Source organism: Cimex lectularius, unplaced genomic scaffold (assembly GCF_000648675.2).
Source record: "Cimex lectularius strain Harlan isolate CLEC.00 unplaced genomic scaffold, Clec_2.1 scaffold22, whole genome shotgun sequence".
NCBI classification, from domain to species: domain Eukaryota; kingdom Metazoa; phylum Arthropoda; class Insecta; order Hemiptera; family Cimicidae; genus Cimex; species Cimex lectularius.
The window spans coordinates 2,621,969-2,637,891 of NW_019392657.1; the positions used below are offsets into that span (position 1 = coordinate 2,621,969).

At 32.5% G+C, this 15,923-nt stretch overlaps 1 protein-coding gene across 1 annotated transcript; it reads right to left on the reverse strand.

The window, feature by feature from the left end:
• Positions 1–9,824: 9,824 nt before the first annotated feature.
• Positions 9,825–12,638, reverse strand: LOC112126193. The gene is made up of 2 exons (XM_024224803.1): positions 12,504–12,638; positions 9,825–10,391 (listed from the first exon to the last, which is right to left on the reverse strand). Exons 1-2 carry the CDS (start codon positions 12,517–12,519, stop codon positions 9,934–9,936), a joined length of 474 nt encoding a protein of 157 aa, XP_024080571.1. The 5' UTR covers positions 12,520–12,638; the 3' UTR covers positions 9,825–9,933.
• Between the last annotated feature and the right edge of the window lie 3,285 nt (positions 12,639–15,923).

The window sequence follows — 15,923 nt, forward strand, 5'->3', positions numbered from 1 at the left end:
GAAGGGCATAGTGGTAATTGTTGTGCAAATGAGATTAATCATGGAAGTTGTATAATATATTGTTAATTATGACTAGGATAGCTCCTAATTTCCTGTAACTAATGTAGAAAGATAATAGATTTAATTTTAAATTAAATAATTGAGTGGTGCGTTAAATTTGTCCATCGGTGTATATTTCATTGTCACCTAATTGAAGGTAGTTGAAATGAACTGTAAATAAATAAAGCCAAGAACGATGGAATTTGATTTTGTATCAGTCTCGTGTAAATGTTTGAAAGGACGGACAGAGACTAGGGAGGAATTACATAAATACCAATAATAGAAACTGACCTTCGCCTATTCATTCAGTTACATAAGCAAGCCAGTGCAAAATTAGCGTACCGTTAGAAGGACGTTACTACTAATTACGGTGACGATTGTCCACGAATAGCGAGTAGGCATAATTCGAAACACTTTTTCACGCTGATAAATTTTTTCTACCCAAAAAAAACCAAAAAAATTATGCCCTTAAGGACTCTCTCATTTTTTTTGGCTGTGCCGTCTTTGTAAAAAACTGATTTTTCCGATCATTTTTGAAAACCCAAGCTATAGACCGATCACCCAACATGAAGGTATCTGACATTCGCTCTGTTTCGGTTTATAAATGGATTTAATTTTTTGAATTGAAAAATAATTTAATCTGGGGGGAAACTAAAATGGTCAATTGCATAAAAAATCTCCTGGAATCTCCACATCCTTATGGTGTTCATAAGGGGGTAACTGGTAACCCCATTTGGTAATACCATGACGTCAAACAAGGGTTCCTGTTAAGCCCGCTTATTTTTGCGTATTTTATTAACGAACGGACCGAATGTTTAGGTCGTGGAGAGAGATTATTTAAAAAAAAAAAAAAGAATTAGCAAAAATGGTTAACAAATATTAATATTTGGGTGTAACTATAACTCCAAATCTGTCATTAAAGCATAACCTTAAAGAAAAGAAAGAGAGTGCAAAATTTATTCTGCACAGTTTTAACAAAATAATATTTAATGATTATTCGGAGATCGTGAGGTGCGGTCTGGTGTGATGTAGGTTTCAGAAAAACATTTTCTTTATTGTGCCAACGTTTCGATCTTTATTGAGATCATCTTCAGGGCCTGGGATTTATAAACATTGTTTAAATTTAAAGAGGATGTGAAAAAATGAATTTATACAATGCTAGAAAATTTTAGATTCAAAAAATGAATTTATTACAATATTAGAAAATTTTAGATAAAAAAATGAATTTATACAATGCTAGAAAATTTTAGATTCAAAAAAATTGAATTGATTACATGCTAGAAAATTTTACATTCAAAAAAATGAATTTATACAATACTAGAAAATTGTAGATTAAAAAATTGAATTTATTACAATGATAGCAAATTTTAGATTTAAAAAATTGAATTTATACAATGCTAAAAAATTTAGATTAAAAAAATGAATTTATACAATACTAGAAAATTGTAGATTAAAAAATTGAATTTATTACAATGATAGCAAATTTTAGAAAAATTTAGATTAAAAAAATGAATTTATACAATGTTAGCAAATTTTAGATTTAAAAAAATGAATTTATACAATGCTAGAAAATTTTAAATAAAAAAAAGAATTTATACAATGCTAGAAAATTTAGATTAAAAAAATGAACTTATACAATGATAGATAATTTTAGATTCAAAAATATGTATTTATACAATGATAGAATATTTTAGATTCAATCAAAGTATTTGTAAAATTTTCTAGCATTTTAACAAATTCATTTTTTTATCGTAAAACTTTCTAGCATTGTATAAATTCATTTTTTTAATCTAAAATTTCTCGCATTGTATAAATTCATTTGTTCACATCCTACATGTATTTGTAAAATTTAAACAATGTTTATAAATCCCAGGCCCTGAAGATGATCTCAATAAAGATCGAAACGTTGGCACGATAAAGATAATATTTTTCTAAAACCTACGTCACACCAGACCGCATCTCACGATCTCTGAATAATCCTTGACTAACGGTCACTAAACACCCAATATAATATTTAATATTAAAATTCCGTTTTCTTTAAACTTAAAATTTTTAAAAGTCTAGGCTCATCGTATCTATGAAAGTATGAAAATAACCTTCAAATATTTTAGAAGGGAATTTTTTTTGCCTACAAACATATCTGATTATCATTTATCTAAAATCTGATTTTTTAGTATTTTCGTTCCCATTAAAGTTAAATATATGCTATATAAGTAAATGTTTAAGCTTGGTACCTAGTAGATATCCTAAAATAATTCTAAAGAATTAATCAATAGAAAGTTGTTTTGATACAATGTTGTAAATAAACTCTGTTGAAGTGTAAATTGAATATATTTTTCAAGATAAAAAACAAATTGCGAATTGGGGTACGACTAGGTTGGGAGTCACGGATTTGGACCGAACTTTTTTTTTGGTTATTCCTTACCCCAAAATATCGGACAGGTATCCCCCACTTCTTTTGAATACGCTCTGGTTTCGCCAAAAAGTTGACATTTTCCGTTTTTTAATATTTTTATTTTGCCGGTTTACTTGACTAAATCAACTATGTAATTATACTCACTAATTACGTGGTCCGCTTGACCAATTAATATATTACGATTAATTAAGGTTTTTAGTTGAGATAAAAAAGTCAATGGCACGAGCGGAATTCGAACCCATGATCTTCGGCTTGATGTCACGATAGCTCAAGTGGTAGAGGAGCGGCGTATCTTGCAGAAGGTCGTGGGTTCGAATCCCGCTCGTGACACTGACTTTTTTATCTCAACTATAAACTTTAATTAATTGAAAGATATTTTTCAATGTTCTCGCTACTAAAACGATTATTTCACAAAAATTTACAAGTTTAGTATTGATAACAACTTTTATTTGTATTGAATTGATGACATTGTAATATCTGCTTATTGGAGAGATCGGGGTATATAATAAATTACAATTAATTAAGGTTTTTAGTTGAGATAAAAAAGTCAATGGCACGAACGAGATTCGAACCCACGATCTTCGGCTAGATACGCCGCTGCTGAACCACTTGAGCTATCGTGACCTCGATCCACTCGGACACCAACTTCCTATCTCAACCCCACCTTTTTGAGTTTTTCCTCCTTTTTGCCATTTTATGTAAATATATTACATTTTACAGTATTTTTTATGTAGATTGCAATAAGAATATAGTAAAAGTTATCAAAGTTAAGCAATAACCAATAATGCTTAAAAACCAAATATTTTTCAAGTAAACTAGATCAACATTTTTTCGTTAAATGAACACGAATTTTCGGTGACTCTAGAGGCCCCTCAATATAGATTTTTGTTTGGATGTGAATTTTTCCGACTTGTAATATCTGGTTGAAACGGCTAAAAGGATTTTAACGTCAGACAGATTATTCGAAAGAAGAGGAATCTAGCTTTTTAACCATGTATGTACCATTTTTTTTGCCTTATGATCTTTGCATATTAGCCATGACGAATTCTTATATATATGCTGTTCCAATTGGGGGTTATCGGGAAAAAAGGGCCAGAGGCGACAGTGGTAATCGAACCCACGACCGCGGCGTGAGAGTCTTAAGTACCATTAAAATATATAAAATATTTCTACAAGAAAATACACACACAAAAAATACATATTGGAAATAATTTTTTGATTTTAATATTTGGTACAGTTATAAAATGCATTTAACAATTTCTTTAAAACGAATCATTTTCTGACCTAATTTGCTTGCAGAATGTTTGTTCAAATATGCAAAAAAATACGTATTTTGTTGATTTATATTTTTAAATCATACAAATTATACACATTCTGTTTCGTATTCGTAGAACATTTCTTTTTATGTTAACCAAAAATGAAATTAATACACCAAAAATATTTTTTTGATCTCTAAATAACGATTTATGCTCATTTAATTCTGACTAAAATTAGATTTTGAAAAAAAAAGCTTCATTAATCCGATTATTGATCGATTTATTCAGAATTCCCTTAAGTCTATTTATAATGAACACGTTGCTATTGAAAAAGAGGGGTTATTTATGTAATTACTTATTCTCACTTGTCAACAAAGACTCCACTTTTCCAATAACAACGTGTTCATTATAAATAGACTAAGGTTTGTTTCTGTTTTTGTTTTAAGACAACCTCAGACGGCTATGAGAGCTCTAGCTTATGGAATAAAGAAAGTAATGTATAATTAATTAATCTTTATGAAAGGTATTGGTTGCGATAAAAAAGTCAGCGTCACGAGCGGGATGGGAAAAGTGGCAAAAAGGAGGGAAAACTCAAAAGGTGGGGTTGAGATGGGAAGTTAATGTCCGAGTCGATCGAAGTGACGATAGCTCAAGCAGTAGAGCAGCGGGGTTTTAAGCCGAAGGTCGTGGGTTCGAATCCCGCTCGTGACGCTTCCTTTCTTATCTCAACCAGTACCTTTCATAAAGATTAATTAATTGAAAAAAAGTTAATTGGTCAATCGGACCACGAACTGTAATGGATTTAGTAATAAAAACTTTTTATTATTAGGCTGGCGGAAAACCTACTACCCTAGTCGTAACATCCTCAAAGGTTCCAGAGCGAAATGTTCGATCGGCTTTTTACCCGGATGCGACCTCTGGGAATCCATTCTAAGGATGGCTGAAAGCGCGTTTAGAAACCAAGGTGGGCAAACGGCCAATTCCTCTATGATCCTCCTTCCTCGGCCAGATCTTCGAGGCACTTCAATTTCACGTTTAAGTTTTTTGATCATCTACAAAATGTAAACTTGCGCTAATACATATCGATGTTGGAGTTTTAAGTGTTAAATTAAAACGCAAGGAACGTTAATGAAAAAAAAATGAGAGTTAAAAATCATCATGTTTGAAGTTTCCATATCCAAATGCAACAGAGCCACCTTTTCATAGTTTGAAATTCTGTTTTAGATTCCATATCAAAACTAAAATACAGTGTGATTCGGTAATCGTACGACAAAGTTTCTTAAGTTCTTCTACTCCTCAAATGTAACAAAAAAGTTCGTATCAACCATGGCTAGTAGCGGCTGATGTCCGCCGTATGAAACATAAAAATAGCAGCCTAGGAAAAACTGCAATAAATATATGAAGGCAGCAGTTAGCCAACTGAACATAATCGATCCTTTGTTATGTGACAAACGCCCGGATGTAGGAATACTGGAAATGTTATAATGATGTGCTCGGAATATATGAATGACATTAAGACAGTTGCCAACACCTCTCTATTCCCTCGGGCACCTCAACGCGAACTGGTTAAATTGTATATTTACAAATCAATCATATTGGTAAGTAGTAAGGATTAAAATAAAAAGTAAATAATAAATAATAATAAATATTGCCGATATATTAAGATGAGCCACGTTAAAACTAAACATCACAAAATTTTAGCACAATTTTTTTGTTTGTTAATTTGTTAATTAACTATAATTACCCGTAGGAACATCGGATACTCTGGGGTATTGAAAATGAATGTGTGAAGGTAATTTATTAGCGTGAATAGAGAGGCTTATCCCAAATTATCCCGAGGAATATCGAGTACTCCGGAGTGGAGAGAATGAATGTGTGAGGGAGAGTGAATAGAGGAGAAGGGGAGTGAGAAATAGAAAGAGTGAGGAAGAGAATGAGAAAGGCAGAGAGAGAGCGAGTACAGGAGAAGGGAAGTGAGAAGGAGAGAGTGAGAAAGTTAGTGAGTAGAGGAGAAAGGGAGGTGAGAATGAGAAGGAGTGAGCGAGAGAGTTAGATAGAGAAATAGAGACAGAGAGTGAATAAAAGGGGAGAGAGAAACAGGAAGAGAGAGTGGGAGAGTAAGGGAAGAGAGGAGAAGGAGAGAGAGAGAGAAAGAAAAAGAGAGAGAGTGCGAGAGTGAGTAGAGGAGAACAGGATTGAAAAATAGAAAGAGACAACGTGAAACAGTGAGAAGGAGAAGGGAAGTGAGAAAGAGATAGTAAGAGAGTTAGTGCGTAGAGGAGAAGGGGAGTGAGAAATAGAAAGAGAGAGTGTGAGAGAGAGTTAGTACAGGAGAAGTGAAGTGAGAAAGAGATAGTAAGAGAGTTAGTGCGTAGAGGAGAAGGGGAGTGAGAAATAGAAAGAGAGAGAGCGAGTAGGGGAGAAGGGAAGTGAAAAGGAGAGAGTGAGAGAAAGAGAGATGCCAAATCTTCAAGTCAAAGCAAAGTAAACCGACTTAGTGATAAGAAAGAACAAAACACGTAAATGTGAAGCAACAAATAAGGTATTTTCTATTCCTAGAAGCTGACGAACACCGTAGCAGGTAGATTGTGCTATCGTGGCCATGAATGCAACGGAACGCCAGTGGATTCCTTTCTGTTTAGTCAGACGTGAAGCAGCCTCTGCAGAGCCTTGGATGCATCGGGTTTATTGTCAACAACAGAATTAGCACACGTCTTATGATAATCGACGGAGTTTCGGTTGATAAGGCACGATGGAAACAATGGTCTGTCCTTAAGTAAGTTCACGTCCCCCTCCATCTAATCTTAGTTAACTAATTGTGGGATCTTCGGCCAATTAAAATTGTGAATTCAACCAACAAGGTTTGTTGTGCAATCCGTTGCAGCATCTTTTAATATTTTGTTATGAACGACAATTTTAACATGGTGGTGATAAAAAAAGGCTTCTAAATGGGGCCCCTGCTGGTTTACATTAAAATAAATGTACTTACGTAACTACTGCAAAGAAATATCCGTGTAAACATCCTCCTCTTTTGTAGTAAATGATAAAGATGAGTTCAAAGTTATTACAAATTGTACTGAAAAGGCTCCAACTGTAATTTGTAGAAAATAAATAGCCTAAAAGTACAAATGATTTTAATATCGTTCAACCTCTTAATCTACAGAGCTAATATAACTTAACTTCGATAAATTTTAACTAATCTGGCTTCATTGTTGGACACTGTCAGCATGCTTTTATCTCGAATATATTACACTGAAGTTTCATCTTGTTTATATGATAGAAGTTTTAAACATGTCAGAGAATCAACTGCCTAAAGTCTTGGAAACTATAAAAAAGGTATATAATGGCGTAAACCAAATCGCTAAATTGGTTAATATGAGTTTTAGCACGTATCGATTTAAATGAACTACCCAATATTTCATGAAATAATAGAACTTTTACCTTACTTCAAAAATATAATATATATTATGTTGCAATAATATAAAAGAAATTGACAAATTTTTGTAGAGAATTGGATTTTGAGTTAAAATGAAAATTTTATTGAAATAGTAAGTAATGTTTTGACACAAAAATCTGATGTTATGACTTGCTTGGGGGAAATGGTTAATTTAAACTTTAAGCCATTATCAAGACGTGAATTTACGTTTGCTGGTGTAATGAAAAAGAGGACACCTACCATTTTTTTAGCAATATGTCAAAAGCTTACATGTGTAAGAAAGAAATATTTCAGCTTTAAAATTCTGGATGGAGAAAAATGTTTTACTTTTTTTAAATGGTAACATTTAAACAAATTTGATCAGATACTTTGTAGAGGCTTATATTTTAAGATCGTCACTTGTATAAGTTAGCTGTAAATACCATTTAAATGTTACTTTCATTTTGTCTGTTGATTTTCCTATAGGTTATTTGTTATTTATTTAAGCTACTTAATTTTTAACGTCAAATTACCAATTGTTTGTTGCCTTTAATTCTATATATTTGTCTTGCCAAATAATAAGGTTATGTGTTCACAATTGCAGTCTACAAAAGATAGCAACAGAAATAATTTGCTTAACTTATATTACTTTTTCCTTTTTTTTATCTCTGTTACTAGACATAACAAATAATTTAGTTTTTTGAAAAAGGACTACTTTTGACGGCTTCTAACGCCAAAACTACTGTATTAATTTATATTTATTTAAGTTGTATACTATTTTATATGTAATTAATTGAAAAGCCCTAATATAAGATTTTTTTTTTGAAAATGGAAATTTTTGAAACTAATTTGTCTTTTTTGTTTTAAAAAAGGTTCGTTTCTAAAGGAAATTTACACATATCATCAGCAACTACATATATTTTTGAAACACATAAGTACAAGTATATCCGTATTTTACAAGTTTTTTATAAAGCTTATCTTATATATATATATTTTTTTGGAAAATTTCAATATATATATATTTTTTTTAAAGATATGGCCATTTTGTATCTGTAATTTAGGTTTATTTATTTAAAATTTTGTATTATTTGTTTGTTTAAAAAAGATTCATTTTGAAAGGAAATTTACACCCATCATCAGCAACTACATACAATTTTTGAAATACATAAGTATAACAAGGATATCAGTATTTTACAACTTTTTATTGCAAAGCTTATCTTATATTTTTTTATTTTGAAAATTTTGATTATATATAATTTTGTATCTGTAATTTAGGTTTATTTATTTAAAATTTTGTATTCTTTTTTTGTTAAAAAAATTTCCGTTTCGATTAGAAATTTATACCCATCATCATCAACTACATACATTTTTGAAATACATAAGTATAACAAGGATATCAGTTTTTTACAATTTTTTATTGTAAAGCTTACCTTATATTTTTTTATTTTGAAAATTTTGCATCTGTAATTTAAGTTTATTTATATAAACTTTTTCTATTATTTTTTTGTTAAAAAAAGTTCCGTTTCAAATAGAAATTAACACCCATCATCAGCAACTACATATATTTTTGAAATACATAAGTACAACAAAGATATCAGTATTTTACAACTTTTTATTATAAATTTCAATTAGCTAGGGTTTTTAGTTGAGATAAAACAGTCAGTGTCACGAGCGGGAATCGAACCCATGATCTTCGGCTAGATACGCCGCTACTCTACCACTCGAGCTATCGTGACTTCGATCCTCTCGAACAGTAACTTCCCAATCCGGATCGTTGGAAAACAATGTAAGTAAGAACTATCTTTTTTAAAAAAGGACTAACTTTTCTTTTCAACCCCACCTTTTGAATTTTCCCTCCTTTTTGCCATTTTTCAAATATCGTGCTCTCCGTGGACATTTCATTTGTCGCCGACAATCAAGTACATTACACGAAATTTCAAAAATGGCAAAAAGGAGGGAAAATTGGGTGGGGTTGAGTTGGGGAGTTGGTGTCCGACGGGATCGAAGTGACGATAGCTCAAGTGGTAGAGTAGCGGCGAATCTAGCCGAAGGTCATGGGTTCAAATCCCGCTCGTGACCTGACTTTTTTATCTCAACTAAAAACCTTAATTAATTGAAAGATATTAATTGGTCAAGCGGACCACGAAAACTAGTGAATTTTTATAATAAAGCTTACCTTATATTTTTTTATTTTGAAATTTTTTATTACATATGTATTTATATTTATGTATTATATTTTTATTACATATGTTACATAAAGGTTATATGACCTTTTGTTTCTATAATTTTAGTTTTTAATTTATGAAATGTAAAAAATTACGCAGCTCTTTCTCAGCGTATAATATAGCATATAAACTACTCAATACGTACAAACAATTTAAAAAAAACCCACACATTTTGGATTTTGAACGTATATGTTTGTAAGTATCTGTTTTATCTCAACCAAGGCCTTACATAGAAAGAATAATTAATTGAAAGAAGTAACTTGTACCACTAAAACGTAAATAAGTTTGTAAGTATGTCGATATCGAATGCCGGGCCGCTTCATTCGAACCCGGGCCCTTTACCTCACAGTGATGAGCGCCGTGTCAACGCCTAAACCTCGATGACGCAAACTTACAACTTTTTTTAAACCACATGGCACTAAAAATAAAGACAACAATAATAATTCTAAGGAAGAATCCAGTGAAACACATAAAAATAATAAATGCTTTTATTTTTCGTATTGTGTATTTGTTACATAACATGCACAGTAAAACCTGATTTTTCTTGTTCTATACAGTCATATATAATTGCAATCGATACAATCATTCAATCGGAAAAGATCTATTTGGGTGTATAGAGCTTGTTCCTCTTCCAAACAGTCGTTTGTAAACAATAAACTCAGGTGTGACATCGACCAGGGTGGTTCGACTATCGTTCCTGTTCCCCATTTTTGGACGTTTTGTGTTCTGGTGGCTTCTCAAAATTTGCCGTATCGACCTCCTCCCGGGCATGCGAGGGAGTAGATCTATGTTTTCGTACTTCTGGCTTAAAAGTCCCATTTGTTGAGGCGTTTCGGGGTCGAGAATTTTGTAATTGCTGGCTTCCACCCTTGGACTGGGACCGGCCATCTGTCGTCTAGAATGTGCCCATGGATTGTAATTGAAGCGCTTCATGGTTTCACCTTTCAAGTAAATGACAGTTCCTTCATCGGAAGCGATGGTGGGCCGATTTGTTAACAAAGCCGTCGCTACAGCGCAAAAGATCAAAGGGACGTTTAATTCTAAAACAATCATAAGACATAAAAATGAACGATAAAAGCTTCAGACATTCAAGATAAATAAAGAAGTGTGTTGTTCAACTTCCGGTGGTACAATATGTAGTTGAAATAGTGAGGAGCGGTCAGGTTAGATGTATGTCAGAAAAACACCTTTTTCATTAATTGCCAACGTTTCGACCTTCATTCGAGTCATCTCAGAGCTTATATAGCTTCAAAACATAAAGTATAGCATTATTCGGGTAGTGTTTGTTAGGTGTACACGTAGTGAAATTGTTGTGAGCTATAAACATAACTCTACATTTTATGCCTTGAAGATGACCCGAATAAAGGTTGAATGGCCCTCAGAGAATCTGAGCAGGAGTCGAGGGATCGCCCTCACCCGACTGAGGATTGGCCATACACGGTTGACACATGGGCACCTGCATTTGGGCCAAAGCCCGCGCAGGTGCCCCTTATGCAGAGAAAGGTTGCTCGATGTGTCCCACATAATATAGAGGCGTGTCATGCCTTGGATCCATACAGAGAGCGTGTAGGCATGCCGCCGGACTTAAGAAGAGTTCTCGAGCACGGTAGCGAGTTTCAGAGTCCCCTGTTCCGCTTTTTAGGGGAAATTGGTTTTTTTTAATTTTATATAGTATGTCTTATGTGTTGTGTCTATATGTTTTGTCTGAGTGCATGTATTTATTAGCGTGAATGGCGAGGGGTGAGGGTGAAGTATAACGTCATCATCACCCCTCGAACGATGAGAGCGTAAGAGTGTGTGTTCGGGGTCGATGGCGTAATATTTATAAAAGTACTCCATCGACCCCAATCTAGATTAGTTTAGGTATATTTCGGTGGAGGAATATCAAGTACTACACCGACCAAACGGAAAGAGTGTATTGTATGAATGTATTTATGTGTATGAGTGTATTTATTTGTATGAATGTAGTGTTTGAAGAAAGGGTAAATAGAATACAGACATAGTTGGGGGGCTGTAATGACCTAGATGTCGGAAGCCCCAGTAAAAAAAAAAAAAAAAAAATTCTAACCTCAACGCTCTTCTCTATTTCAAGCGCTTATAAATAAATAAATTAGTCAATAAACATTGACATAAATTAGTAAAAAAAAATACTGTAAGGCAATGACCGTACTACTTTCACTAGTTGGCGTTAAACTTTGAAAGGCCGGTGTACTTCAGATACATTTCTATTTCAAAAAAAGATTTTAAAATGTCTTCAGGTACAGAGGATTGGTTTAAAACGGTGATTAAGCTAAAACGAAGAAGGTTCAAAAACTCTAATAATTATTGTAGACTGACATCTATTTGAAAGTTGACATCGTAGCATGAAATTTTAAAGTAATTTTAAGATAGTTATTTTTTAATGAATTATCACTGTACGCAAAATTGTACAATCGGTTTATATACATATCACCTCTACGTCCAATCGTGCGTTATTTAATTTTAACATTTATAAACAAAACGTGAAAAAAATAATAGTATACCCTGAAGAACTATCCATAATTTTTGTTTTTATTGCAAAAAACAGTGAAGGCTGAAAATTCAAAGATAGATGCTTTATCTCCTTTACTCCGTCATTTTACATAGACAATAATTCGATGAAATACAATAAAATGATAGATTATGAACCTATTTTCGGTCATTCAACTTTATTGGTTATAATTTTAATGTGTAGAGATTAGTGACCGTTAATCTATAGTTATTCAGATATCGTGAGATGCGGTCGGGAGTGATGTAGGTTTCAGAAAAACATTTTCTTTATCGTGCCAACGTTTCGATCTTTTATTGAGATCATCTTCAGGGCCTGGGATTTACAAACAATGTTTAACAAATACATTTAGGATGTGGATAAATGAATTTATACAATGCAAAATATATTTTATATTCAAACAAAGTATTTCNAAATCCCAGGCCCTGAAGATGATCTCAATAAAAGATCGAAACGTTGGCACGATAAAGAAAATGTTTTTCTGAAACCTACATCACTCCCGACCGCATCTCACGATATCTGAATAACTATAATTTTAATTTTTTATAATTTTACGAGTAAGGCGAATATTGACAGTTCATTAATGTTTGAAGGATCAATTCAAAACTTCATTGTTATAACATACCTGTAAATTTTAACATCGTGCTTGTGTTCCCTCTTGGTCTGTAGTACTCAATATAATATTTAATTGCAAGTTTCTCCTTCGAACCTTCTCCCACCCCTTTCGAAAGATGACATAATATCACACATTTCCAACGGTGGTGCTTATCAATTTCTATAAGCCGATTTGGTACTTTAGGAATTCTGATAAAGACAAATTTGGAGATACAATTGAAACAATTGACCATATTATAAAAGAACAATAGTTTAAAAATAGTAAATTTTATGTAACTGAGATGACGTTATGGCTGAGCTATGATTCACTTAAATCTATCCTTAAGTTATCGAAGTAAGACTTTTTTCCAGTTCATTAGATTAACTATTTTAAACTAATTATTTAATAAAATTCTTAGAATTGATAAAATTTTTTTAAATATTGTATCTATTGTAACTTTAAGCAAATTAATTAAGGCAATCATTAATTTCAAGGGCAAAAAATCCCGTTTCTATGAAAAAGCTTGAAATTAGGATATAAGCTAAATAATCATTAGAACTAGAAGATTAAAAAAAGCTATTAGAGAGATTAAAACTTATGACCTACTTACTGGCTGTACGCATACTACTTTCGGCTAACTGAATTTATTTTTCCGTAACTTGATCTCCTCAACTACTTTCCTAAAATTTGGAATTTATAAAATTATTTTGAGAAATATATATGTATAAAACTAAAATTAAAACCATTCCATATGATGAAAGAGGGAATAAAGAATTTAATTAGCTTGTTACTACTGAAAATTTCCTAAATTTTGAGTTCATTATTAAAATTAAATAAAATTAATTTCCTATCCTTGTAATAACTACTTGACTAATTAACTTTTCCAATCTAATAATACAATATTATACTTTGAATAATCTTTGAATAGTCAATCCCTTCTTTGTTGGTTTTTCTTCTTTCTAACTTTCCAGTGGTTCGATTTTTTGAAGTTGTACATTTTTTAAGTTTCAAATTTGTTTGAGTGATAGTTTTATGACATTCTAACCCCCCTGGTCGATGTCACACCTGAGTTTATTTTTTACACGCAGTTTAACAGACAAAAACGATTTTTTGGAAGAGGAACTACGACCGACGCAACAAGCACTTATACGCATATATGAGGAAATACTCCGTATTTATTGAATAATTTCTCCATAGGAAATTTTCTATAAAATTGTTCTTCTCTGTTCAATTTTTTATTTACCTATATCTCCGTTTTTCTTTAAAAATATCCATTAAATAACAAAAAACAAAAAATTGTTATTTCTTGTACTTTTTTGCAAGTGGTTACTAAAAAAATGAGGCCACTTTTATTGCCTCTCAGGGTATAATTGTGGTTCTTATTTTGAAAATTAACTAACCTCAATAGAGTATGAATTAAAAACCAATAACACCGGAAAATTAAAAATATATTAAAACATATTGTTAAAAGATCGATATTTGTAAAAATGATCCAATTTTTTTGAACTCTAACTAATAATTATTCTCATTCGAAACTTCAATGTTGTCTTGAATCTGTAATAAATTTTGAAAAACTCAGAGTGTCCAAGTTTGAAAAATTAACTAAAATAATTTAAATTAGCGACGGCGGAAAAAGTATAATGTTAGACCATTGATTTTCTTAGAAGGATTATAAATTTATTAGTTTCGCTAAAAAGACATATCAGCGCTCCTGAAATTAGACCCTCATGGCATTCAGGTCCTCCCGGTTCAGTTTATAGTCTCAAACGTAAAAAAGATCAATTTATGAATTAATATAATTTTTTATTACTCCTATACCTCAGGGGTGTTCACCTACCACGAGCGGGCTTTCAAGGTTCAGCCTGAACATTCCAAGTCTTGAGGAATTCTTCAACGTGTCGTTCTTCAGACCGCAGAGGTAGGTAAAGACCATAAAATTCTGAACAACCATCATTTTTTTCCCAGGAGGAAAACCAACAGGCTCGCAACCACTAGTCAGTACAGGACTAAGCCTTTACCTTGAGGTTTTCCTTGAGGAATATCTGCATGCTTGGGCACGGGTTCGGAAAAACCCCCAGAGGCCTTTTCCTTGAAGATTTCGTGTACATACTGGCTACTTTAAAGCGCCTGGATCACTAGGATTCCCCTTGAGACTGTTTTAATTAGGCTCCAGGATCGTTCAACAGCTAGGTCATTTCAGCCCCAAACAATGCAAAATATAATCTAGCCTCTACACAAAATACAATTGCACAAATATACATTCACCTGTGTACATTGCACGCATTCTGATTGTCGGTAATGTACTCGATTTCTTACACCAAACTACAGTAGTAATACTTTCAAAAATATTCCTCCATCGATCCTAAGCACACTACTGAAGGAACAACTGTGACTTTGTTTCACCATCATCCCTCACCCTTCAGACCAAAAAATACACGTACTTAAACAAAGCACAGAACCACAAAACACCCTAAACAAGAATGTACTATGTACATTAATAAAAAACCCACTTCTTCGAAAAACCGGAACAAGGGACTTACAAAATATTGTTATTTTTAAATAAACATTTTATAAACTCTTATTATTTGGCAAATGTGCAAATAAACATTGGGTCAAGTGTTTCATGATTATTTTTACTGATCACTCGATTGAAATGTAATAATAAAATCATAACGTTTTCCCTTTTATTTATTAAAACTCGTGTTATTAGACCGACCATTAATTTTACAATGGTATATGTGCAATAAATAAATATTTACATCCTTATAAACGCATCGGTACAATAAGATTTACACTTCACAATTCACAAAATTATTAACTACACTAGTTTATAAGGCTTTTTTCTTTTCAACCATGTAACGACGTTTCGGTTGTATAAGAGTTTGGTCGCTTCTGGCTGAGGCAAGACAAAACTTTGTACTTCTGATGTGACCTCACAAGATTTCAATGGTTAAGGTGCATTGACATATGACTTCATATTGGAATGTTTTTTTGGAATTTGATATTGCTGTGTTTGGTACAATCCCAAAATTGAATACCATATGTTCATATAAGCTTTAGTACTTGTTTGTATAATACTATTTTATTTTGTTTAGTAAGGTCGGAGCCGCGTCCTATCAACCAGTATAATTGACTACCTTAACCTATTACTGCCCTTTTTGTCTTCGCGTGCTCAGTCCACCTCACCTTGGTATATAAGGTCATGCCCATCTTTGTAGTCGTAGCGCTTCTGATATAATAGTTCGATGTGAGAGACGGAACATGGTCCAATTTTTTGTTTGTACAATTTACATGTCCATATTTATGCTGATTCTCCATTTTTGTCTATTTTTTTTTACCTCGTTGCAACCCTTTGGAAGGATTTTGGATGAATGGTTGATCGGTCTTACTGATTCAAGGATGCCATTTTTACTCCATCCATTTTCGGCAAATCACTGATGTATAACAAGT